Here is a 26,753-nt window from a genome sequence, read left to right on the forward strand (position 1 = left end):
TAGTGAACAAACAAACGAAAACAAACCACAACATTCCTTGTTGATCCTGGGTGCAATGTGCTCTTTGCACACTAGATGGCAGCATTGACAACACTTATTTCTATTATTTTGTTTTCAATGAGCACAAATTCAAGTTTATATTTATTTACAAGAGAATAGAGTTTCTAAGAAATGTACACTACAAGTGAAACAATGCTATAATGTTATTTAAGTGCAGCTTTCCATCATATCAGGGTCAATTACATATATCAAATAGATTGATTTGAATCGATCAGTCACACCTTAGATGATTTGTTCACTGAAGTGTCTTAAATGATTCATTCCGTTCTTTTCCTACAGGATTAAGGTTTCGGACCCGTCCCTGAAGGACCGAGTTCCGAACCCGAGGAGACGGCCTTCCCCATCGCTGCCCCCACCCTGTGGAATTCATTCCCCACCACTCCGTGCTTTCTCTGTTCGTCCCACCTTCAAAAACAACTCTAACAGTTCGAATCTCTTTTTAAAGTCTAACTTTTTATTAAACATTAATACTTTTCTTTGTTTTGCGTTCTTTTTGTTGTATTTTAATTTTTGGTATTTAGCTTTAAATAGTTTTTGTCTTACATTAAAACGTTTTTGAGTACCTCAAAAAGCGCCATACAAATAAAATGTATGATTGTTAATTATCATTATTATTATTATGAAATTCCAAACGTCCACTAATACGCGTTGTCTCCAAGCCACGCCCCCAAGGAGGATCTGTCCATTCAAAGCGAAGCTATCCGTCACGTGACGAGCGGGCTGGTAAATTTCGAGTGATTCGAGAGTTGTCGGTCTTCTGAGCTCCAAGAAGCCGATGGAGCCTCCAAGTCAGCGGACTACTTTTTAGTCTTTCTAGCTTGTTTTTCAGCCCCTCCGGACTAACTCCCCGACTAAGTCATTGTCTCTGCTGCCATGCCATCCGAGTGCCGAGCAGGTGAGCTTGTTTGTTTTTACATCTGCCAGCGAAGCACTTTCAAGAGTTGACTCTTTTTTTTTTAACTGAGCTTCCTCATTTGATTTAAAATGTCCTCGTTTGGTTTGTATTTGTTATGAACTAACATATTGTGGTAGTTTTTTATCTGTTTTGTTAATATTTATATTAGTAGGAGTTGTATTACGCTGTGGCTAATAACGTACAGTAAGCTAGCAGCTAATGTTTTCGTTCCGGCTGTCCAGTATATTACAATATATTTATATATTCTATATACAGCCGCTAATATGAACTTTTATTAACTGTACCCAGAGTTAGCAATCTTGAAAGGTCAACTTAATGCAGAATGAAAGTGATTATTTTTTTTACAAATGTACACTGCTTGCTTGACTGGCATGCTCATCTGGGAGACAGCTTGAGAAAAAGAAAGAAAATATGACAACTATTACAATTTGGATATGAACGATATGTTTGTTTTGGATAAATCCTGTCTACATCGATATGAACAATGTTGTTTTTGTGCTATAAAATAAATACTCATATCTTAATAATAACCACAAATGTTGTGTCTCTAGTGGAAGCCGTCCAGGGTCTAGACCGCCGTAGAGTCCACTAGCCACCCACCTTCGAGCTGGGATGCTCCGGAAGAGCAGCGCTGGAGGCGGCAGGCGACCCGGTCATCATGGCAACCATTCCAAGTCCCTCACGCAGTCTCTGTCCACCGGGTCCACCAAGACCTGGGATGGGGGCCGGCGCCGCCTCAGGGAGCGGGGCCTACTGAGCGGCATGGGCCTGTTGTCTGGTCCTGTGGAGGCGCCCGGAGTGGACCCCGAGTACGTGATGCAGCTGGTGGATGATGTCCGGTGCTTCGCCAACGTGCTGCTGTACCTCAAGGAGGCTTTCCAGAGTCCGGGTGAGTCCTCGGCTTGGTGGAAGCCGTGCTTTCACATTGGGACATCTCTGATGGTTTTTATTAACCTAGCATGTTTTTGGAATGGGGGAGGAAACCGGAGTACCCGCAGAAAAGCCACGCATGCACAGGGAGAACATGCAAACTCCACACAGAGATGGCCGAGGGTGGAATAGAACTCGGGTCTCCTAGCTGTGAGGCCTGCGTGCTAACCACTCGTCCACCGTGCAGCCCCATAACGTAACAAGAAACTGAAAGTGTAGGAGTTGGCAAAAAAAAGTCCATTTAGTCCAAACCTAACACCATGAAAACGTAGGAAAGCCGCTTGCTGGGCCCCCATTAGGAATGTACTTGCATGTGACGTCAGTCGTGTTATGGAGCTGTACGCGTAGCCTAGTACATGTGTGTACAGGATGTAGTATGCCAGGCTATGTATGATACATTCATATCATACATAGTCATACATAGTCATACGTAGCCCAAGGGAGATGTCAGCCTATGATGGCGGTGTTCATACGTATGTACGTACTATGTACTACATATGTACTGTGTTACTGTGTACCTTGTTTGAGTAGAATAGTAGCATTGTGTTATTTAAGGAATTTCTCTTTGCTCCTAGATTTCCTTCTGTTTTGCTAGTGAACACGCTAGGCCTGCAGCCCTGCTTGGTGTGTAGAATTTTCAGTGTGTGGGACCGGGTTAACAACCGGGTTAACAACCCGGGTTAGCCTGCTGCTCTCTTTATTGCACAACAGCCACATGTCCTAAATAACGCTGTTAATGCTACGTAAGCCGCCATGACTCTTACCAGTGGCTGGACAGTGTTCGTCATTGTTTGTTGTCGCCTGTCACTCACAGAGTTATTTTATTTACGGTTCATGTTAGCTTTGATTTTGTTCACTCAGAAGGCTGGAGGAGTTTTCCACTGGGCTGGCGTGCGGCTTAGAGGGAACGTTGGTCCTCAGGATGCTCAACATGCAGGAAGTGGAAATAGTCCGGTCCAGGGTCAAACTATGACTTTATTCACCTTCGAGGTAGCATTCCAAACTGTCATTCTAGCAGCACAAACGGAATAAATCACCTGGCGTTATTACAGGGGCGGTTGGGAATGTTTGGCATGACGTTGTACGACATCCCATCAGTGACATTCCCCACTTCATCCCGTGTGCCGAGTTCTGGTGGTTTTTTTTGGTGTTTAAGAAAGTTCCGGTTAGTTGGTGGGGTCATTTAAAGGGGACCTAGTACGCTAACGTCCGGCCCTTTGGACTGAGATGTGGACACAGAAAGCTTTCCAGATCTTCCAAAAGCCGCACCTATTCCAGTTGTATTTCCTTGGAGTTCCCAAGCGATCTGTTTTTAATTTATTCCACCTGTGGCCCGCCTCCGGTCCATGCCCAAGCGCTCCGGAGTACTTCCGGACGACTGCCGAACCCCTCTATCTAATTTTGTCGATAGAGGGGCGGGCCACCCTGGGGGGAGTACTTTCATTGTTAGTGCAGAGCTGCCAATATGTACACATTTAGTGTACTCAATATGCAGTGTGAGTCTTAATTCTGTTGCGTTTATCTGGTTTCAGTTTCAAGCTTAGTCTGTACAGTAAAGACTAATACATAGATATTAACTCAGGCTGTACAGTAAAGACTAATAAATAGATATTAGCTCAGTCTGTACATTAAAGACTAATACATAGATATTAGCTCAGTCTGTACAGTAAAGACTAATACATAGATATTAGCTCAGTCTGTACAGTAAAGACTAATACATAGATATTAGCTCAGTCTGTACAGTAAAGACTAATACATAGATATTAGCTCAGTCTGTACAGTAAAGACTAATACATAGATATTAGCTCAGTCTGTACAGTAAAGACTAATACATAGATATTAACTCAGTCTGTACAGTAAAGACTAATAAATAGATATTAGCTCAGTCTGTACAGTAAAGACTAATAATAGCTCAGTCTGTACAGTAAAGACTAATAAATAGATATTAGCTCAGTCTGTACAGTAAAGACTAATAATAGCTCAGTCTGTACAGTAAAGACTAATAAATAGATATTAGCTCAGTCTGTACAGTAAAGACTAATACATAGATATTAACTCAGTCTGTACAGTAAAGACTAATACATAGATATTAACTCAGGCTGTACAGTAAAGACTAATAAATAGATATTAGCACTTTCATGATAGTATTTCAAATCTGGGGGGCGTAAAAACATTTCTGTTCCCTCGGAGGGCATGACAAAAAATAATTGTCTTAGCAGCAGTTTGACCCCTACTGTACACACACACACACACACACACACACACACACACACACACACACACACTGGGGTCCCACAGTGCGCCTGGCAGCGTCAGTGTGTTGTTTAACCATTCCTCTGTTTGGAGGAGTGAGGCCTCTGTGAGTCATAGCTTGTATTTGTATCAGTGTGTGTGTGTGTGTGTGTGTGTGTGTGTGTATACATGTGTATGTGTGTGTGGCTCTCCGAGTCGTCCCAGGAAAGATTTGGGATGTCTGCACGGTGGTGGCAGAGCGCATCGTTCGCCTCACAGGAAGAGAGAGGCTCATTAAAAAGTGTTGCGTTTTTCCAGCAGTTGTTGAAGGATACTCTCCAAGTATTACAAATACTACCATAAGCAATAATTACTACATAAAATCCTCCAATCAGGCGAGATGACCCGCACAGCGCTGTTGAGCAAATCAAGTGCTCCTTTGTTCCCCTGCCTGACATTAATGGCCGTCATAGCGTCCTCCGAGCTGACTTGTAAACAAACCTTCCCTGTTCCGGAGGAAGACATTTCACGTTGCACCAAAAGCGATGAAGGAACCTTGAACATGCATCAGATTCCAATGGAGTGCATCCCATAATCAGTTCCCAGTTCCACATGTCCAAAAGGAGTAGGAAGAAGCAAAGCTTATTAAATCCTACCCCTCCATCTGGTACTTTTACAATCACTAACTCTTACATTTGTTCACTTCCTGCTTTCCTAATATAGTTAAAGTTTTTTTTTAGTTTTAATTTTTTTAATTTTATTTAATTCAGGGAGCGACTCGACAGCAGCAGAAAACCAGGAAGCTGAGGAACCTTATTTCTGTAGGCACAGCTTTTGTGTTATTAGTGGATTTCATTTAATCACGGGGGTGTGGGTCCTATCTCTATCTCTACAGGGACTACTCTAAAAAAAAAGGCAGCCGCCCATGAGCCCGGCAGGCTGGCATTCAGGGTTCAGCTTAGTGCCTGCAGGTCTAACCTCCGCCAGATTGACGCCCCTAAGTGGTCTGAAGTCACGGCGCTGGCATGAAGGGCCGCCCTACATTCATCTGGCGGGCGAGAAAGTAGCTGAGACCCTTGTGGCCGAACGGGTGACCCCCGACCCCGTCCCCAGATGACCCTTTGTCTGCTCCACATGTTCTCTTTATCGGCAAGCCTCGCCCTCCTCGCCCCCTGTGCCCCCGCTTTACGGCTTAAAGCTCATACTTGAGGCGGGTTCAATGCGGCGAGTGTCAACATGCATCCATTAGCGCCGGGGGGCTTCAAACTCAACTTTATTGTCATTCCATCAAATGGACAACAGCGATGTGTGCACTCGTGCACAGCTAACATTGTTAGCCACTCTCGGTGGTTATATTTAGCACTCATGCATGATTTGTGGTTTGAGGACAGCTCGGTTAGTTAATGGTTTTAATCAGCTTTGGGGGGGGGGGGAGAAAAAACACACAGCCCGGACCGCCGCCCCCCTCCCATTCCCCCGCCCTGCCGCATACTCGGCATTCCTTTAGAACAAACGTTCACTTGTGGCCGCAGCACCTTCAATAGGCGAGTGGTAGGTGTGAGCCCCCCCCCCCCCCCCCCAGAGTAAAATGATGGCTGATGGAAGCTTTTCATTCATAAATCCTTAAAAACTGAAGGCTTTTTGTCCCCTAAAAAAGCACGACGGACTCGGCATGGCCTTATTTTTATTTGGATGTTTCGCCATTTTGCATCCTGCAACTGAAAACAGCAGTGCTGCTTTCACGGAACGATGCCTTCAGGGCACCCTCATAAAACATAAAAGCTTTCTTTGCTCAAGCATCGTTATTTTCAGTTTCATGGTGGGTGAAGTCATCGCAGCAGATTTTTTTGACTTATTTGAAAAGTATTGTGGCTTTGGTGTGACCGTGTTACCAAAAACAGTCTGTGGTCCTTGTCCCTGGTCCTTGTCCCTGGTCCTTGTCCCACATCACGACATCGTGATAGGATTGTGTCGTATTCTGGTCGAGCCGCATTGTCACGTTACACAATGCAAAGTCAGTCAATTGCCTGTCGCCTTACTGATGTCTGACTTAGTGGTCCACATAGCTGCCTGTCTTACGTCTTCCACAAGCAGATCCTGCAACCTAAGACGTCATTTCTTAGCTTGACTCTTTTGCACAGAACCCTGGAAACGGGAGATACTGCTGTAACTGTCCTTTCACACAGCTTCCTGGGGTGTCAGATACTTCTCCAATACAGTCACAGTTGCTTACATCACAAAATACCCAAGTCCGCTTTCTGCTTTTCTTTTTGACACCTGAACCGTTGAGCCCCTCTGCTACCATCTGAAGTTGCAAAATTGCCAGGTTCCATGTTGGTGCCTTTCATACAGAACAACCACACAGGATACAAAGGTGTTAGCGGGGTTGCTGTAACTGTGGCCACTTTCACATAGTTACATATGTGGCATCCCGGAATACTGGTCTGACGTGTAAAATACTTCAAATAGTCCGACAGAGCCAAAAGTTCATTGAACACAACACAGTCAGAGAAGTGAGCCTCGGTTGTGAAATTGTCCCGGCTTCCTGCTATTTTCTTTCGTACCGGCACAGAAGAGGGAGTCGGCTGCATCTGCGCTTCAGAAGGCAGCGGATGCGGCTGGAGGGCCCAGCAGAGGAGGATAAACCTGCTTTTCATCCAGCTTTTCAGTGAATAATGTGAGAAGACTAGAAATAAATATTGTGAAATAGAAATGTGAGTTGTGGATCCCAGCATGTTGTTCATTCACAAGAAGAAACCTTGGTGATCCTAACATAGCCGGGAGTACATTTAACATTTACACTGCATGTATGGGATCGGTATTGGTATCGCTATTCTGTCAGTCAAGGTGGATGTTGTTGTTGCCGTATCCGTGAGTGCTTTCACACGCGACGTGGCATTCCGGCATTCCCATCTGACATGTAAAATGTTTCTACGACAGAACGATGAGTGGGTTCCAAACAACACGGTAAGACGTGTGATGTTGGTGGCATCCCACCTCTGATGGGGGCTATGATCTCGTCCCTTGTCCCCCCCGCCATGTAAGGAGTCCAGGTAGCACCAACGACTATGAATGCCCCCACAAGCGTGCCGTCTCAAGTGGGTGCTCGCGGGTGGCGCCTTCAATAGCCAGAGCAGGCCAAACAACATAATAGTTTAATGGGTGTCTGCATGCAGGACAACATAAAAGACTGATTTGTCGGTAGGGTGGGGGGCCGATGTAACCCACCCCCTTTTACCCCATGAGGCTGAAGGATGTTTTTGTGGCAGCTTGCGGTCGCCTTGTGTTTCCCGGGCCGGGATTTATGGTTACGGGCTGGGGATGTTTGTGTAGGAGATTGATCGTGGATTGGAGTGAAGGCGGAGGATTGTGGCGTGGACGTCACGGCTGGCGGCTGGAATTTACAGCTCGGGATTGGACCTGCACTGTTAAAAGGGGAGGGGCCAGCTTTGTTGGTCAGGTTGTTGGCGCTGTTGTTCTAGCATCTCCAGGACGGTCTCACTGCTCCTATCCCTTCCAGTCAAGTAGGCGTTCGTACAGGCACGCCACACTTCCTGGTGCTCCACCAATAAAAGTTACGATGGGGGGGGGGTTCCAAGTGCATCCCACGCCTGAACACAATAGCAAACTCAAAATATGACAACAAAAAGGTTGTAATCTAACGATAAAAGGATGGAAAAGGTCATATTTGTAGCATTGTAATATGAGAAACAAACAACATAATAAAGTTGAAATGTATGGAAATGTATTAGGTTGGGGATAAAGTCAAAATAATAAGTCATAATATTACAAAAAGAAATAGTCTAGAAGAAATTGAAAAAACTTCATCATATTATGAGGAAAAACTTTGAAATATTAAAGAAAAAAGATTTTTTCATTTTGAAGCTGTAATATGAGAAACAAAAGAAAAAAAAATAGAGCCCAAGCGAAACCGACATTGGTGGACTTGGGGCCAGCAAGTCCACCTCTGAATGGCTGAAGAAAAACCAAATGCAGACCTTGCAGTGGCTTAGTCAAAGTCCTGACCTGAATCCTATGAAAATGCTGTGGCTTCATGCTGGAAAAGCCCCCAATGGGGCTGATCTACACAAAGTCTGCAAAGATGAGTGACATGTCTCCACGGTGATGTAAGAGACTCTTGATTGCAGTTGTTGCTGTCAGGGTGGACCAACCAGTGATCGGGTTTAGGGGACTAAGGGGACTAATATTTACATTAGTTGGATGATCTGAAACCTTCAAGTGTGAGCAAACCTTTTGACACCACCGAATGTTGGCCAGGCTGGAGAAGGTTTGGGGTCTTGATGTCGATGAGAGGAGGTAGTATGGCTTGCAAACCCTCCGCGTGGTGTCCAGAGACCAGCAGCATGAAGACCGGACCTCCCACGATGGCGTCCGCCCCCAAGCAGGTAGCTGTTTATGGAGCGCCTGCTGTTTACCGTCTGTGCGATGTCTGCGCGTGCCGCTGGGCCTCCAAACAAGGCATCCAAAAGACAGCAGTGGGGGGGGGTGTTAGAAGTCTTGTTTGCTGATGGACGGACAAAACAATCCCATCTGCCAGAGATCAGGTTGCAGGCATCTCAGCAATGCAGATAGTTTGCTAACGTCCCTCAGCCTTGCGGGTGATTGTACGCTAGCTGACGTTTCCTAAAGGAATGACCCGAAAAGAATCGTCTGTTTGGTGATCTGAGTCAACGTGCGTCACCGTGCCAGAATGGCACAGTCATAGACGTGCACCCTCTTGGGGGTGTTCGTCTGTCGGCCTCCTGGCGAAGAAGAGGAGGTCCAAGGAGGGACGAAGGAGGCCTATAGTGAAACCCCCCCCAGCTATTTCCCATGGTGCATTGTGTCACCGTAGCTGCAGAGGCTTGTTTCACGTTGAGCGCTTCTCGTGTCCGGACAAGGCTAGCTGATTGCTGGTTGTTATCAACTCCAGGGGGGGTCATGGGGGTAAGGGCCGTAACCTCTAGTCCTCCTCGGCTAACTCCAGCTTATTAAAATGTCTTTAGGTGTTCAGTCATGCTATTTTAAGCCGCTTCTTTCTTAATAAATAATAAATAATAAAAATAAATAATAAGCTATATATTGAGTATGTGGAATCAAACTATGGAATGGATTGAGTAAGGAAATCAAACAATGCACAACGATGAGCCAATTCAAGAAACAATACAAGCAGTTGATGTTTGCTAAATCCAAGGATGAAGAGTCTTGAACCAGTCATGATGTGCTATATATATCACTATATTGACACGCACTATGGTACCCATTATGTCATTGGATGCTCATATCACCGAGTACTTTGGTACGGGACAAAAAAAATAATAAAATAAAATAAAAAACAAAACAAAAATTAATAAAATAAAGTAAAAAAAAAAAACAAAAAAACCTTCAACTATATTAGGAAAGCAGGAAGTAAACAAATGTAACAGTTACTGACCAGATGGAGGGGTAGGATTTAATGAGCTTTGCTTCTTCCTACTCCTTTTGGACATGTGGCTTGCTTGAGGCTACTGGGTTCAGAGGTCCAAAATAAACAATTAAATAAAATAAAATAAAAAAAAACTTCTTGCATTTGTTCTTTTTTGGTTTTGGCTTTATTTATTGTGAAACGGCATCAGATTGAAGAGTTTGAATGTTTTTAACAGTGGGTGACTCATTCAGGAGTACCGCTGGGAATGTTTTGGTCATCGTCTCTGCAAAAGCTGACCAAGCGTAAAAGCGTGGCTGGAAGGCGGGTCTCATGTCACCTCAACAAGAGGAAACAAGGTGGCGGCCGATGGCGATGGCGGGGTGGAAATAGGGCTCTTCCTTTTGACAAAGCAGCCCCCCCCCCCGCTCTTCTCTGCCTGTTATCTCTACCAAAACAATGGTATGCCCCCACAACCCCCACAATCAGGCCGCACATTTCCAGGGCGCTATTTGATGTCATTGTTGTGACAAAACCACTCACGGCTGATTTTCAGTGGCTTTTCTCTCTGGGCCGTCACCGCACACCGCGGCTAGCACGCGGAGCCTCTTACCATGAACAATGGCCGCCGTCAGTGAGAGCTGTCACATAGAATCGGACCTCACGGCTCAATTCCTTTTCCTAGTTTGTAAACATCATCTTTTGTTAACGGGGACCAATTATGCTCATTTTTGGCCCTTTGTATTGAGTTGTGGACTCCCTTACTGACTGCTGGCTCTGCCGACTGTTTGAGGGCTGCGTCTGTCACTCATGCACATCCAACCAATCATATTAGCATCTTCTCGGTAGTTGTTTGTAGTATTTTATTGGATATTTATTGGCATTCCAGTGAACAATTTATTTAGCATTAGAAAGAACGGAGTGTTAGCTGAGCACCAAAGCGCCCCCCCCCCAGTAGCGATGCATCAAATGAGGGTTGATGCTCTCATATTAGACGGAAGAAGCCAACATGCACGCTCACGTTTCCCTTGATGGTAAACCTCTCCAAGCAGCAGCGGGCCGTCAGAGAGCAAGCGAGGAGCTTGAAAGGAGAAGAAAAAGAAGGGCGGGGGCTTTAATGAGGTCCATTGTCGGCGTCTCTAAGTGCTGGTGGGGGTGGAGGAGAGCTTCAAAGTGCAGCTCTCCAGGGCATGGTGGTTGGGTGGTTGGGGTGGTTGGGGGTCCTTACCGTGGAGCAGGTGAGCCTCCTCCACTAGCAGCTTTGTTCTTTAATCTTCAGGGGGGGTGGCGAGGGTCTTGACTCTCTCTGGACAGCAGAATGAAGTCTGGAGATAAATGTACCTCCTCCAGCCTCAAGGGGTGCTGGTGGCAGTGGTGGTTTAGTGAGGGTGTGACTGATGTAGAACCCCCCCCCCTCGTAATTCTCTCAGTCATCCAATAAACTTAGCCTGGCTCTTGATGGAAACCAGATGACTCTCCTGCGCTTCTTCCTGAAGATAGACGTGAAGTCACCTGGTCTGGTGACTGACAGCCGTGCTTAGGTGATGTCATCCTTTTCTCTTGATGCCAAGGGGGTGCAACTGCTGTCTGAAAGGATAAATGATGCGCCTGTTTGTCATTGTCTGGTGGTCCCTCATGGCCGGATGGAACATCAACAATGCTCGTTTTGAAACACCGGGCCATCTTCCCTTTTTATGGGCATGCACACCAAGTGTCTTGTCTTGAAACCTGTACGTGTAAGACACGAGGAGCACTCTTCTTTATTTGAACACGCTGAGCCATGAAGTAAATGTAAAGACTTTGGAAATATTTTTTGTTGAAAAGAGGGGATCAGATTACCCGATAAATACAGTGACAATGTTGCCATGTCGGCAAGGCCGATCCCTCTTGCTACATCTTATTCTGGCATATATATATATTACCCGATAAATACAGCGATAATGTTGCCATGTCGGCAAGGCCGATCCCTCTTGCTATATATATATATATGTATGTATGTATGTATGTATTTATGTGTGTGTGTATATATATATATATATATATATATATATATATATATATATATATATATATATATATATATATATATATATATATATATATATATATATATATATATATATATATATATATATATATATATATATATATATATATATATATATATATATATAATAAGATGTAGCAAGAGGGATTGGCCTTGCCGACATGGCAACATTGTTGCTGTATTTATCGGGTAATCTGATCCCCTCGAGACCAAATGTTTTTCCAAATATATATATATATATATATATATATGTGTGTGTGTGTGTGTGAACAGTGAACAGTCCCATTATAATGTGTTTATGAGCAAGGCTAGCAGCTACCGCCAAATCTATTCGCGGCGTTCCAAGTAAATTCCTATATGTTCCCGCTAGGTCTGATCCACTTTGTCTTCCATGCTTTTAGCAATAAAGCACACCAGTCCACGTGTGTTTATCTGTCGTTTGTTTGTACTATTTTTAAATCTCCCCGTTTCATCAGCCACTTGCCAGTTCCGCCCTTCCTCTCCCTCTGTGTGCGTCTTTTCCCACATGTGTGATTACATGTTTCAGCAGCCCCTCATTTACTCTCTTCCCATGTGTACTTCTGTACTTCATCTGCCGGCTGGCCAGGAGGGGGACCAGTTGGAGACCAGTAACAATCTGGACACGAATTGCCACCAGACTGGCTCCTCCTCCTGCCTGGGCCGGCATTTAGTCATGAAGATTGATTTAGTCATTAAGATTGATTTAGTCATTAAGATGTGGACATGATGTATATGACTGTATAAATCATAGAAAAGCACAGCATCAAAAGGAAACATTTTGAAGAAGAAGAATTGGTTTGTTGTCCAGAAAGATCACCACAATAGCGTGGTTTGATGTGCATGAGTGACAACTATCAGGCGAGCATCAATTTTAGGAGAATAGAGTTGAATTGTTTATTTTAATAAAAAGTCATAATATAATAATAAAGTTGTATTATTTGGAAAATTATAGAATTGTGTATATCTAAAGGAAAACTACACTTTTGGGGGTAATTTTGCCCATCATCCACAATACTTATGTGTAACATGTACACATATTTCTTTGGCATTCTATGGCTGTGTCAAACCAGCGTCTTGTTAAGTCTTTGTCGCGAAATTGACAGCTGGGTATCTTCTGTTGTTCCGTCTGTGAGTGACGAGCAGCTAGCGAGGCGTCATGTTATTCCACAAGATAAATGTAGTTTTTCATGTTAGCTGCTACAATAACAATATGACTGCAGATTGGTTAATATGTTTCATACTAACTCATTTTCTCTCATTACAATGCACAGAAAAAGGAAATAAATATGTGTTCATGTTTCACATAAGGATTGGGAATAATGGGCAAAATCCCACAAAAGTTTTTATGAAACCTTTATTAAAAAAACGCAACATTTGACGTGTTTTGTATTGCATATGAATGTTTTTTCCCTGTCTCGTACATCAGCCCTCCCCTGCTTTGGTTCCTAGTCAGTAAAAGTGGAATGCATTTTGAAGCAGCAAAGGAACAACTTCCATGTTTACTGTGAGCGCTAGGAAGAGATTAGCATGTGTCAAGTGCCTTTTTTGTTGCAAAGACCAAAAGAATTCCATGAATGAGTATGACGGTGACTCCGGCTCGAGCGCTGAAGTGTGGCTGATGTAAACGCAGCCTGGCCAACTGTACATGACACTGAGCTTTGAGTTCATCTTTCTGCCTCCCATGGTGCTTTCACTGACCCGCATCTTCTCATCCCTCGTTGTTTCTGCCAGAGGTGGACGTGGGTCTTCAGCAGGTGGTGCAGGAGCGTCTGGCGGAGCTGCTGCGCGTCCTCAAGGCCGTCATTGGAAAGCATCAGGCCCTCAACTCGGCAGACATCCTGGGGAAGGCCGGCACGGTCATCGCCAAGGTGAAAGGTCGGTGCTGCTAACCACACATACGGTCTACGGGCTTTTAGGATTAGCACGGATCATAGTTAGCATTTGGGATGCTTGAATATCCCGAGTGTTGCCAAACTATGCGCCATCGAGGCCACAAAGCAGCGTTGCCAAAGAGTAGCTTGCCAAAGAGGAAACATTGGACTTCAATTATGATGCAAAAATGGCCCTCATCCAAGCTAAATATTATTAACCATAAATAACGGAAAAAGGAAATGAAACTTGCTTAAAATGTTGGTAAATAAAATGTTTGGAGACTTTTCAATCGTTGTATTGCTATTTTTAACACTATTTTTAATGTGATGGAGCAAATCTGCGGCTTTTGTTGTCTTTTGCCTGAACAATCAGTTCCATGTCAGGTAATAGTTTGATTGCTGAAGCGTGACTTAAAACCCCAACGCTGGCAACGCTAAGTGGAGCGACTGGGAGCGAGGTGACGCTAAGAGCGAGGCGTGGAATGATAACAGGACTCTTCAGAACGCCTTCTTCGCCTCTTGCTTTAGGCCGCGACACCGCCGGCACCCCGGGCGGCACCTGGGCGGCACCTGGGCGGAACCCAGACGGCAGGCAGCACGCATTAAACAAACATGTGCTCGCCCAACCGGTTTGGAAGGCCGGCGACAGTGAAGATGTTGCGTCTGGCATGTTCTCCTTCATTGTTCTCCCACCCCCAATGACACGGCAAGATGTCAAGAGCAAGTAGGCGTGCCTTCAAAGTGGACCTCCATGGTCTGGTCCTGGGAGGCTCCATGCTGATGCTCCACAAGATTTCCAGATGGTCACAAAACAACACATTTTTTTTTACATATTCTACTTCTACTTAGGAACAATGACAACAAAACAAGTAAAATGTCAAGTCGTTGTGTTTTTTATAAAATATTATTTTATATTAATATTATATTAATAATAATATTAATATTTATACAAATATTAATTTATATAATATTTGATAAAATAGTCCAATGGGATGGGAACATGGCCCTTGGATGTTCCCCCATAGTCCAGATGGTTGACACTGGCTCTACACGTTTTCATGCCACCATGTTGTGTGTTCGTCTCATGCAGTTTTTGCTGGGTATTCAGCAGGTTGAATGACCCCCCCCCCCCAGTTAAATGATGCAGTTCCCGTATTTCGGACGAGAGCGGAACCGAGGCGGGCTGAGCTGTGGAATTATTGTTATGCGACCCACAGGATGTCCTGAGGAAGAAGCCAGTGCGGAGCTGAGCACCAGCATTCAGGCCGAGTGCCGCATCGCCTCCAGAACGTGGCGCTTGGCCCCGCCCCCGAATAAGCTCACAGCGCCATGACCTTTCCACGCTTCTTTGCCGCCAATGCTGACGGAGTTTGGCGTCACGAAGAGGAAATGGAAGCACAAACGCTAGAAAAGTCAAATAGGAAGTGGAACCCTCACAGACTCCCGTGGACTCGCTGGCTTTTTAGACGTTTGGAGATTTGAAGGAGGCCAAAGGTAGGAAAGGAACTCAAGCTGTTTGAGTGTTTCCTGTTGCAGCACGGGCAGGAAGTACTCGGCTTAGTCGCATTTCACTGCCTGCGACTTTGGTCGCAACGTTGTCTTGCTGAGGAAAGCGTTTCCTCGACAGGAAAACGCTGCATTCGAAGCCTTTTCAGCTTCAACCGTTGAAGTCTTCAATTCTGATTGGGGATCCGGAAAACACAACAGGAAGAAAACAACATGGAGGAATACTTTGGGAAGTTTTCGTTTTAAATACAACAAGGAAATCCACCCTTCGACATTTTGGACACTTCTGTTGGTAGGAAGACCTGACTTGATTTGAGACGAGATTTGTTTTGAGAGCCAGAAGAAGAAGTTCAAGTCTAATTGCTTGGAGTTTTGGCTTTGGTTTCACCGTACAAACATTAGTCCTGGCCAGTGATATTATTCTCCGTAGAACTGAACTTCTGCTTTGTTTTTCCTTTTTGTCCGCAGGCATCGACTTCAAAGACTTGAGGCCAGAAAAGCGAGACGCCTTATTCGGCGAGATTCACACGTCCATTGACGCTTTGGCATTCACGTTCGGCAATGTGTGAGTGTGACGCTCTTTCGTTTTTACCGACCTTAAACACGTTCCTGCTTGTATTTTGTTTACTAATTCACTTGAAATGATTTCCTGAAGTGAACTTTGGGGGTGGGGTTTGGTCTTTGGAGGTTTCACTGCTTGCGAGGTTTCCTACGGCCGCCTTCTGCTCCGACTTTAATGCAAAGTGAGGAAACCAAAAGGAAAGCTATGCATGCTAGCCGCATTGAGTCTTGCTGTAAACAATGTCTGATCCCGTTAGGGTGGCGCTAAGTCTGGACAGTTTTTTTAAGTTGTTGTGGACCAAAAGGTTGCCTCCTTTTTGGTACAATTTAGGTCAGTTTGCTGTGCAAGGTATTGTTCCCCCAACTTGGGCGTCTAAACGTCTAAACGCCCCGCCATGGGGCCAAAGAAATATATTAATCATATATTATTATATTTTATGATATTATTTTATTGTTACTATTATATATTGTTATTATCTGCATGTAAAACAATAACTATGCTCTATAAAATGTACTTTTTCTTCATATTTTGACTGTAATTGGATTTGCATGATTTCTTATGGAAAAAATTGCCTCGGTTTTCATTCGACTCAGCTTTCATCTAAACTTTTGGAAAGAATAATGAAAACCATGCAAGCTCATTTGGGAAATATCAACTATAAAAATAAAAAATATAATAAAATAAATAGTCTAAATATATCAAATAAATATAATGAAATAAATAATATAATAAATATCAACTATAAAAATAAATAATGTTAAATGTTATAAATATAATAAAATAAATAATATAATAAAATTGTTGAATCTTGCTTTTACTTATTGTTGCGTCTCCATGTTTCTGCCCCCCCCCAGAGTTTCTGACTTCCTTATGGGAGATGCGGACAACGGTTCCGGGTTGGGGACCCCCCAGACCAGAAGAAGCAGGGTGAAGTGTTTTTCTTGTCTCTTTTGGTGGCTTTTGTTGCGGACTTTGTTCTCAGGGGATAACAGGCAATTTAAGCAGGCCTCCATTTTGGGAAAAAAGCCTCAAAGACCTTCTCTCCCAGCTTGACTTGGGTGTCGACGGCACAGCTGCTTCTGATTGCATGTTGCTTTCACCCTCCGTATTTCATCTCCAATGTCCTCTCCGCAGTCGTTCGACAACCTCGCCGTGGATCTCCAGGAGTACGTGTCGGAGAAGAATGACCTCGCCGGTGAGTGCCATGCAGGCTGTAGATGGTGTGTTCATGAACTATGTCATGAAGCACGGCATGAGGCGTTTAGGCTCCTAAGATCACGGCGGGATTTAGTGTGCGTGTTGTCGGCATGCCTGAGGTCGACCAGCCCTAAAACCTCTGCCTCCACCCGTGTTATTTCTGCCTCTGGTTCCGTCAGGCCGCTTGTCCCCCGCGCCCTGTCCACATGTCTGACATTCCCAGGCTTGGTTTGGGTGCAGGTCTGTGTGGGATGGGAAGCACATGGGTTCCGAGTACAGTAGAATCTAGACGGCAGCGTTTTCACATCCTCCTAAAGGTCCACTTCCTCATCTCAGTGCTGTGTTTTTCTGGCACACTCACATCTGTTGACGCTTTTCACTCCCAATGGTCTTGAACATGCCTCCTCCTCCTCCTCCTCCTCCTCCAGGCCCAGATGTTCCCCTGACGCGGGAGGAAGAAGTTGACTTGACCCTGCTGAAGCATGACAGCGGGGTGGAGTCGGCGCTGCTGTACGCCAAAGCCTGGTCCAAGTACATCAAAGACCTGCTGGCCTGGATGGAGAAGAGGCTGAGCATGGGTGAGGGCCCTCGCAGGGTGGTCGCCGCGGGAGCACCGCCACCTGCGGCACCCTTACGCTAATCATCCTGTTCCTCCTCCAGATATCGAGTATGCCAAGAGTTACGCCAAACTGGTGGAGTCCGCCAAGCCGCTGGCAACCCAGCAGGTTGGTAGTCAACATGCGGCACTGATTTTTAGGCCAGACAGAACGCTAACGCTAACCTCTGCGTGCAGGACTACATGCCCTTCAGCGACATCTACAATTCCACCTTCAAGAACGACCTTGAATATCATCAGCTGCTCATGCAAACGGCCCTGGCCCTGCAGACCAATAAATTCATACAGGTAAACATAATAAACATATAACAATAAACAGCAATATCACAATATTTGCAGGTAGTTGTTCCCATGAGGGTGAGGTACCACCTTCTAAAATAGTTGTCTGTATGACTGACTATGTGAATAATAATGATGTAATCATATCATGTGGCCAGCCACGCGTTAACAACGTAAGCCACATGCTACGCTAAACCGAGTCATTGCATCATGAAATAACATTAAAATAGCAATTCAATGAAAGACAAATATACAGTCTAAGATGCTTATGTAAATATATAACCTTTAAATCATTGCATGAACAAACAAATATACATCATACTAGATATGAAATATTATTAAATACAATTTGAAAAATAATACATGAATTATACTTGATGCAGGGGGGGCACATTGATGGTTTTCTGTATTTGATATTCCATATCCCTTCCTCTAGTTTCCTGTCCGATGTCTTATGTAATGTTTTCTAACCTTCTTATGTATGTTGTACATCCACCAAATATGTCTATTGCTGTGGCAAATACACACTCAATGTTTGCTAATAAAAAAAACACACGTTTTTTATATTTAAAGACAAACATGTGTTTTATTAGTATTTACATTTCACTTTCCTCTCTTTACGGTTGACTCATTTGTTCTATTTTGGTCATTTTGGGTTTTTTTGGTGTAGTTTTCTTTCTACGATGGGTGGGGCAATTAAAAACAAAACAACACAATATTTACAATTCATTTAATGACATTATAATTTAAATGTAATGAAATTACATTAGATTTATTATATATATATATATATATATATTCCGAGTACAATGCCAGCAGTCACCCGCTCCAATAAGTGTGTACATTACCAATAGATGATCCTGTCTTTTTTTCTTCCTCTAAAGCCCCTGGTGTCTCGTAAGAATGAACTGGACAAGCTGAGGAAAGATCTCAAGGAGCAGTGGCAGAAGGAGCAGAAGAAAATGGTAAATAAAAAGTGGAATGGCGGTAGGTGGTGGACCTCCACCAAGGCCAACCAATTAGACATGGTATTTGAACCTGTGGTACATTAAAATGAAGATATGATATTCCATTCCAAAATGTTGAAAGATAAGGTCTATCGTATTTGAGCTGTCTATTGATGGATGATAGATGTTGACCACCATCTTTGTGTCTGTTTCAGCACGAGGCAGACACCAGCTTGGGGAAGGCTCGGGCGCTGAAGGCGCTGAGGAGAGAGGAGTACCAGAAGGCCCGCTCCTCCACCAGCCGCTCCCTGGAGGAGCAGCCCAACATTGGCAACAAGCAGCTGGAGAGGAAGAGAAAGCTGGAAGAGGAGGCCCTGCTGAAGGTAGATGGACAAGGGGGGGGGGGTTAAAGCTTGTCACGTTTTTATCTCAGTGCGGGCTTGTGCTGCCGCGTAGGTTGAGGAGGCCCAGGAACAATACCAGAGCTCCATGGCTGACGTGGGCGTCAGGAGGATGGACCTGGCCAACGTCAAACGCACCATCCTCACGCAGATCAGAGAGACGGTCTTCCAGTGCGACCTCACGCTGAAGGCGGTAGGCATCATCTTCCGTCTGGTGGAATAGAACGATGGTTAGACGCTACCATGCCAGTACCAGTGCCAGTACCAGTACCAGTACCAGTACCAGTACCAGTACCAGTACCAGTACCAGTACCAGTACCAGTACCAGTACCAGTACCATGTGACAATCCCAAGCCAGGAGTCAATTCATCTGCCAACTCCATTGGCTATTTTGATTGACACATTGACTTCCCTCCTAGGTGACTGTGAACTGGTTCCAGATGCACCAGGTCCAGACGGCGGGGCTGCCCGCTCACCACCAGGCCCTGAGCGACAGCGCCAAGCAGTACGAGCCGGGCAAATGCTACTCTGAGTTTGTGCGTCACCTGCCCAAGAAAGTGTCCAGGGAGCGTGTCAACTCCGACTCGCTCTCCTCCGACAGGTATCACTGACAACACTGACAACGGGGGGGTGTAAGGCACTGATCGGTTTTAAGAATTGGCGGGGGGGGGGGGGGCAAAAAGCATTCCTCAAAAACTGGATGTGAAAAAACTAGTGAAGCAAAAATGCACAAACAGTACAAAAAGGGAAACAAAGAGTGAGTACCCCTCTAAGAAGTACAGGAGTATAAGAGTACAAGTGGTACCAGCCAAAAATGTACAATGAAGAGGAAAAAAACATTTTTTTTAAATTAAATTTTTGGTCAATTTTAAAAAAATGTTAGTGTTGAGTACCTAATAATAACCTAGTAATCTATTTGAAATTTATTTAATAAGTATGTCAGGCATATTTAGGGATGGCACTTTCGTGCATTTAGCTTGTTGGTTTCTTTTTTTGCCAGAGCTAACTCACTTTTATTGCAAATGTTGATCTGAAATCAGAGGCTAACATCAACATCAAGTTAGGAGGTTTTAGAGGAGACAGAGTGGTGTGTTTATGTGCACGTCAATTGCTATTTGTGGGTGGTCCTGGATTGTAACCCCTACTGTACATAGTAAATATACACTTTTATCTGGTCCTGGATCGTAACCCCTACTGTACATAGTAAATATACACTTTTATCTGGTCCTGGATCATAAGCCCTACTGTACATAGTAAATATATACTTTTATCTGGTCTTGGATCATAACCCCTACTGTACATAGTAAATATATACTTTTATCTGGTCATGGATCATAACCCCTACTGTACATAGTAAATATACACTTTTATCTGTACAAACCTGTTTTCCTTTACTGTCTTTTATTAGCCTATATTTAATCTTTATATTACCTTTAGATACCACCCCTTTTAACCCGTAATCAGCCAAGAAAAAGTACTTCTAACCTCTCCTACTGTATTGTTGTTTACATTACAGTAGGAGAGGTTAGAAGTTCCTGTTCCTGCATTCCCAGCATAGTTCAGCTGTAAGTTGCCAAAGTATTGAAAGGATCTCTTCAACATCTCCCATCCCATCACCCTGTTGCCCTCCTTGGAGTTATCTCAGCTCATTTTCATGCAACTTCAACTCTTCATGAAGCTCAGGTTTAACATTCGGGAGCCGCCATGGCGAACAGCGGACTTCTTTCAAGGAAGACGCCGACAATGAGTCAGAGAGGGAGAGAGAGAGAGAATGTGATTTAGTTGCCCTTCCTGTCAGGAAATATCTGTGGCGCAGGCTTGAATGTGGGCGAGCAGATTGCCAGTGTGAGACTTGGCCTCTTCTTTGCCATCAAAACCTTCCCACACTCGCTAAATATGACAAATATGACAAATATGATACAGGAAGAACCGTCTTCCATCCTTCCACGTACGTGCTCTTATGTTGAATTATCATGGTTTGGCTTTTTGGATGGTGGCTGACATTGGTGGGCTGGCCTTCTTTATGTGCTGTTCTTTATATATTACATCATTATTATCATTATTATCATTGTTATTATTATCAGCAGCATTAGATTATTATTAATATTATTACCATATTGTTGTCATCATTATTATTATTATTATCATTATTATGAATATTATTATCATTGTTATAATCATCATCATTATTATTATAATGTCTAATTATAAGTCTAATATTATAAGTCTAAAGTAGGAGTTTGAGTTAACGTGAGAATGTTGTTAACAAAAATGTTACTTCCCAGCCTTTCCTCTCTCCTCCTCCTCCTCCTCCTCCTCCTCCTCCTCCTCCTCCTCCTCCTCCTCGCCACAAGCCAGCGTGTACCCTTTATGTGACCACGCCCCTCTACAGTGGAGCCTGAAACCTAAACCTAACCCATTTCATGTCTTGGCTACATGCTGGGAAAAAACGGCATTTTTCTGGGAATCACAAAAATGACCAGCAACAAAGTTATTGAAATACAAAATTGACGTGACTGTCAAAGTGTGCGAGATATTGAAATTAGTCTTCACTTTTTATACTGAGCAAGTAGGAACAAATTGGGTGACATTTTTACTGTATATATAAAAATACATGTCATTTTGGAATTAAAAAAATGACTCTATAATTAGAGAAAAGGCACACTTTTCCACCGCGCAACAGTTGAATGTGTGACTTTATAAAAAGTGGTGGGTGTGCTTAAAGGGGGCCCTTTAGAGCTGAGACTAGCTAGTCTAGCTTTGGGTCCTACCATAAAATCCACTAAATGAAGCCGGGGAGAAACCTCAGATGTGTTTTGTGTGATTCCACGTTTACTTTACGATCCTCTTTTATTTCGAAGCCTTTTAGGGCGGATGGCGGACGGAAAAACACTCCCATCATTCCCGGCTTCAAAAGGAGCGTGTGCTGGCTTTCATGCCGAAGAAGCTATTTGGAAAATCAAAGGCTAAGTCTGATGTGTTGTCTTTGCCCTCCCTGCAGGTTGGTGTTCAACAAGAGGTCCGTGGGCAGCAGGCATTCCTCCCACGGGAACCTGTCGCAGGCCTCCCTCACCTCCTGTGACGTCCTGAGCGGGGACGAGGTGGACAGTCTGCTGCACCAGCCCCGGATGGGCGAGCTGAGGTCCAGCAGCACGGACATTCAAGGTGGCCGCCGAGCATCCGTCATGACCGTTTTCACGTTTTCACGTTTCCACGATTCCACGTCTCCGAGCACGCCGTATTGAACCTACTTGCTCCCGCAGGGCTGAGAAGCCAAGCGCCCCTCAGAGCCTGGACCTCCAGTAGTCCCGGGAGCCAGGGGGGGATGTGCAGCGACTCGGAGAGTGTGGGAGGCAGCAGTGAGTCCAGGTCCATGGACTCCCCCTCTGCTAGTCCAGGTACGGTACCAGGCGTTATCGCAGGGATGCTGACCAATCGTATTGGCCGATATTGACATCAAAATGAGATATCATATCAGTATCTTGGATCTTATCAAACTGGAATATGAATTATTAATAACAATAATAACAAGAAGTGACAAACGCTAGAGATAAAACCATCCAGCTGAACCCAGTTTAGATTTTCACCTTTTGTATTTGGCTGGCACAATTTTTTTCTCCTAATTATGGCTTCATTCCGCTAATATTTGGATTCCTTGTCCTAATTGCGTCCTGACTGAGTAAACCAATCTCATCATCTCAGGTGACTTCAAGCGGCGTCTGCCCAGGACGCCCTCCACCGGCACCATGTCTTCTGCTGATGACCTGGATGAGAGAGAACCTCTATCGCCTTTCGACAACGGTAAGACACGATTCCTCGTCTTTCCAGCTCCTGTCCATCTTCTCAAAGCTTACAGTCTTACTTCCTGGACGCGTGCTGGCGTCACGTTGTCGGTGTGAACGTTGATCGTCTGGCTGGGAAATAAAGAAGCACAATGTTTCATTTTTCTACGATCATCATGTTGTTCTCATCCTTTGTGGTTCTTTTTGGGACTGAGGTGTTGATTCCTCCGTGTTGTCAGGTCTGGCGGAGATGGTGACAGAGACGGCGCGTTCCCCCGGCCCCTTTCGAAACACCCAAATGTCCAAAGCCGCCCAAACCCACAAGCTGAGGAAGCTACGAGCGCCGTCCAAATGTCGGGAGTGCGACAGCCTGGTGGTCTTCCACGGAGCGGAGTGCGAGGAGGTACTTTAATTGGGGATGTCTGGCGCCTTGAACGCCTTGAACGCCTTGAACGCCTTGAACGCCTTGAGCGTTGTGTCACGTAAACCTTCTGCCCCCCCAGTGCTCCCTGGCCTGCCACAAGAAGTGTCTGGAGACGCTGGCCATCCAGTGCGGGCACAAGAAGCTGCAGGGACGCTTGCAGCTCTTTGGCATCAGCTTCGCCCAGGCGGCAAAGAACAGCGCAGACGGGGTCCCCTTCATCGTCAAAAAGTGCACCTCTGAGATTGAGAGCCGCGCCCTCAACATCAAGGTAGGGCGAGTTGCGTCGCCGCAGGTCCAGACCCCAAGTTCCGTACCAACGTTGCGCTTGGCTAGGGCATCTACCGCGTCAATGGCGCCAAGTCGCGTGTGGAGAAGCTGTGCCAGGCTTTTGAAAATGGCAAAGACTTGGTGGAGCTGTCTGACCTCTCGCCGCACGACATCAGCAACGTTCTCAAGCTCTACCTGAGACAGGTTGGTTCCTCTTTGGGCGTCCCTGCTCCGTAGTTTGGGGCTACTTTGGTCCCATTTCAAGACCCTCAGGATATTGACCTTTAAAACTACACAAACATTGAAGCAACGTCAACAAACTTTAGGAACTCCCATTTCCTCCAAAAAGGTTTATTTCTAGCCTTTTGGTGTCTTTAGAATCAGAATCACAATCAACTTTATTGTCATTGTATTGCATACAACGAAATTTGAGTGTAACTCCATGGTGCATTTTGTAGTAAGTAAAAATAAAAAATAAGGAGAAAGAATAAAAATATCATAAATAATAATTAATAATAAATAATAATATAATAATAATTGTAAAATAATAAATAATATATAAAATAATATAAATAAATATTATCATATATCAAGAAAGAATATCTGTTCAGAATAAAATGTAAATATATGTACATCAAAAATAATAACCTATACAGTAACCAAAATGTGTAATTGCAGTAAACAAAAGGTAGTATTGCACATATTGTACCCAGGTTTCACTTGAATAAATTGGTATTAGAACATAAAGTTGTTTCAGCCAAAACATTATGATTATGATTACATTATGATTATGATTACATACCACATTTATCCATGTTTTAGCTGTGTATAAATGAATGAATGTTGTATTTTAATTTTAATCTTTTACCCTGTTTACTTGCTTTTATTCAACTCTATTTTTTTCTGTAAAGTACTTTGAGTATTTTGAAAAGCGTTAAAAAAAATAAAATGTATTATTATATTATTATTATGATTATGACCAAAAAGCAGAGAAAATCATCTTTTTCAGCAGAGAAGCAAATTCGTCATATGATGATATGGGATCCACCCGATAGACCAGACAGGAAGTACTAAGCTCTTCCAGGAAGAAACCCACTCTGTGTTCTCGGTGCAGCTACCAGAGCCGCTGATCCTGTACCGCTACTACAACGACTTCATCGGCCTGGCCAAGGAGTACCAGCGGGCGGTGGCCGAGGAGGCCGACGCCCTGCGGAGCGCCCAGGCGCAAGGGGAGAAGCCCAGCGGTCCGAGCCCCCACCTCAACCGTGCGCTCCACCGGATCAGGGACCTGCTGCGTCAGCTGCCGGCGACCAACTACTGTACTCTGCATTACCTTGTGGCGCACCTGAACAGGTACCAGGCTCTTGGACCGGGGTGGGGGCCACACTAGCTTCTAATCGGAGTCCCGTCCGTCACAAGGTTGGCCTTATTTGTCGCAGAGTGGCGGAGCAAGCCGATGAGAACAAGATGACGGCGAGCAACCTGGGCATCATCTTCGGCCCCACGCTGATCAAACCCCGGCAGGCCGACGCCGACGTGTCCCTGTCCTCCCTGGTGGACTACCCGTACCAGGCGCTCATGGTGGAGCTGCTGGTGCGACACTTCCCGGCCATCTTTGGCGCCTCGGCGCCGGCCGGCTCCAACGCCGCCGCCCAGGAGAAGCTGCAGCGGCTCAGCAGACATTCCGCCTCTTTGATGGACATTAAAGAGGTCAGGGTGTCTTCTCGAAGTTCTACAAAACTCACGGCTTACTTTTGGTGCTCATCTTGTGGTTTTGCCCTGCAGAGCACCAAAGCGTACAAGAGGTTCTCCTCCGTCATCCCGTCCTCTCACATCCTAGATGAGGTCCAGGAGGTCCAGCCGGGAACGGACAGAACAGATCCCTTGCAGGGACTCAACGGCGTCACGGAGGTCCAGAAGTCCACCAGCTCCTCTTCTTCACTGGCACCAAAGGTCCAACTCCGAGCCCACCGCACTCGCCTGGCGTCTCGGCCCATCAGCATGCCGCTGGAACGCCTGCCGAGTGCCGCCCAGGTCAGCGAGCAGAACAGCAGGAACATGGCCGCCAAAGCGGTCGACCCCGTGGTGGAAACTATCGAGGAGGTCTTGGAACCGGAGAGGTCCCGCCGCAGCGGCGCGTCCCGAGTCAGCGCCTACTACATCACGCCGTTCATCAACACGCAGGCCATGCAGAGGAGGGCGTGGGACAGGAAGTACAAACATTACGACGTCACGCCTCGGACTGCCATGATCATGGCCAAGCTGCCTAACGCGGGGGTACCGCCCACTGCTGCTGCCCCAGCCGCCCCCGTCCCCGCCTTGAGTACTGTTAGTACCGTCTTCTCCAACAACCCCGACGCCATGTCCGTCACACCAGACTCTTCCTCGCCTCTAACACTCAGACAGCCGAGGACTTTGCAGCCCCCCCCGGGGACCTTCTACAAGCCCCCCTCCACCTCCGGCAGCAGCAGAGCTCGGACGCTTCCCGACTGGACCCCCGGCGTCACCGCTACCACTGCCCCCGACCCAGAGCAGGCGGCGCCCCCCACAGCACCGCCAACCCGGCTCCAGACGCAGGACTCCACTGACAGCGCAATCGACCCCGGGGTTGCGACCTCCGCTTCCCTCTCACCCCCCCAGTCGCCGCCCCCGAGCAGCCCCGACGACCTCAGCCTCGGCGAGACAAAACCCGTCTACCAGAGACCTCGGCGGCTTCAGGAGCTGGAACACCGGGAGGCCCACTTCGTCTGACCCCGCTCGGGTTTGGGCGGCTTGGGACAGTCCTCTGGAAACACAACACCATGATAGTGTTCTTAGTACTAACACCGTGAAAGGGTTCTAAGTACTAGCACCCTCAAAGTGGTCTAAGTACTAACATCATGAAAGTGTTCTAAGTACTAGCACCCTGACCGTGGTCTAAGTACTAGCACCCTGACAGTGTCCTAAGTACTAGCACCCTGACCGTGGTCTAAGTACTAAGTACTACCATATTCCATCATCTCACTGGATCCAAAAGAAAGCCAATCATCCTCTTGTCTTTTATTCGCACTTAATGCAGCTTTTACTTGGAATGTGCTTACTCAGCATATTTTCGTCTTTGTATACTCCTTTTAAATGTATCTGTGATTGGTACCTGCTACGGTATGTAAACAGTATTTATCTCCTATTGTACTCCCATCATACTCGCATGTTCCTTTGTAGCGTTACAGTGAGACAGTGCAGATGACCAACGGCGGTCCTCGCCGCCGCGGATTAAAATATCTTCTTCAAATTGAAAGTTGGGGAATTTCT

At 45.4% G+C, this 26,753-nt stretch overlaps 1 protein-coding gene across 3 annotated transcripts; it reads left to right on the forward strand.

Moving 5' to 3' along the window:
* The first annotated feature begins 767 nt into the window (after window positions 1-767).
* Window positions 768-26,733, forward strand: LOC131109390 (rho GTPase-activating protein 29-like). 3 transcript variants are annotated; one of them, XM_058061336.1, is made up of 22 exons: window positions 768-955; window positions 1,528-1,865; window positions 13,342-13,485; window positions 15,456-15,552; window positions 16,404-16,476; window positions 16,684-16,744; window positions 17,175-17,324; window positions 17,407-17,471; window positions 17,540-17,650; window positions 18,526-18,606; window positions 18,804-18,971; window positions 19,045-19,182; window positions 19,409-19,590; window positions 21,991-22,154; window positions 22,253-22,387; window positions 22,692-22,790; window positions 23,011-23,174; window positions 23,275-23,463; window positions 23,529-23,666; window positions 24,577-24,815; window positions 24,902-25,172; window positions 25,248-26,733. In XM_058061336.1, the coding sequence occupies exons 2-22, from the start codon at window positions 1,589-1,591 to the stop codon at window positions 26,211-26,213; spliced, it is 3,912 nt and encodes a 1,303-aa protein (XP_057917319.1). In that variant the 5' UTR covers window positions 768-955; window positions 1,528-1,588; the 3' UTR covers window positions 26,214-26,733. The 3 variants fall into 3 exon arrangements, with proteins under 3 accessions (XP_057917319.1, XP_057917320.1, XP_057917321.1); XM_058061337.1 differs by lacking the exons at window positions 768-955; window positions 1,528-1,865; window positions 13,342-13,485 and adding an exon at window positions 14,662-14,975; XM_058061338.1 differs by lacking the exons at window positions 768-955; window positions 1,528-1,865; window positions 13,342-13,485 and adding an exon at window positions 15,003-15,279.
* Window positions 26,734-26,753: the final 20 nt, after the last annotated feature.

The sequence above is a fragment of the Doryrhamphus excisus genome, chromosome 22 (genome assembly GCF_030265055.1).
Source record: "Doryrhamphus excisus isolate RoL2022-K1 chromosome 22, RoL_Dexc_1.0, whole genome shotgun sequence".
Classification (NCBI taxonomy): domain Eukaryota; kingdom Metazoa; phylum Chordata; class Actinopteri; order Syngnathiformes; family Syngnathidae; genus Doryrhamphus; species Doryrhamphus excisus.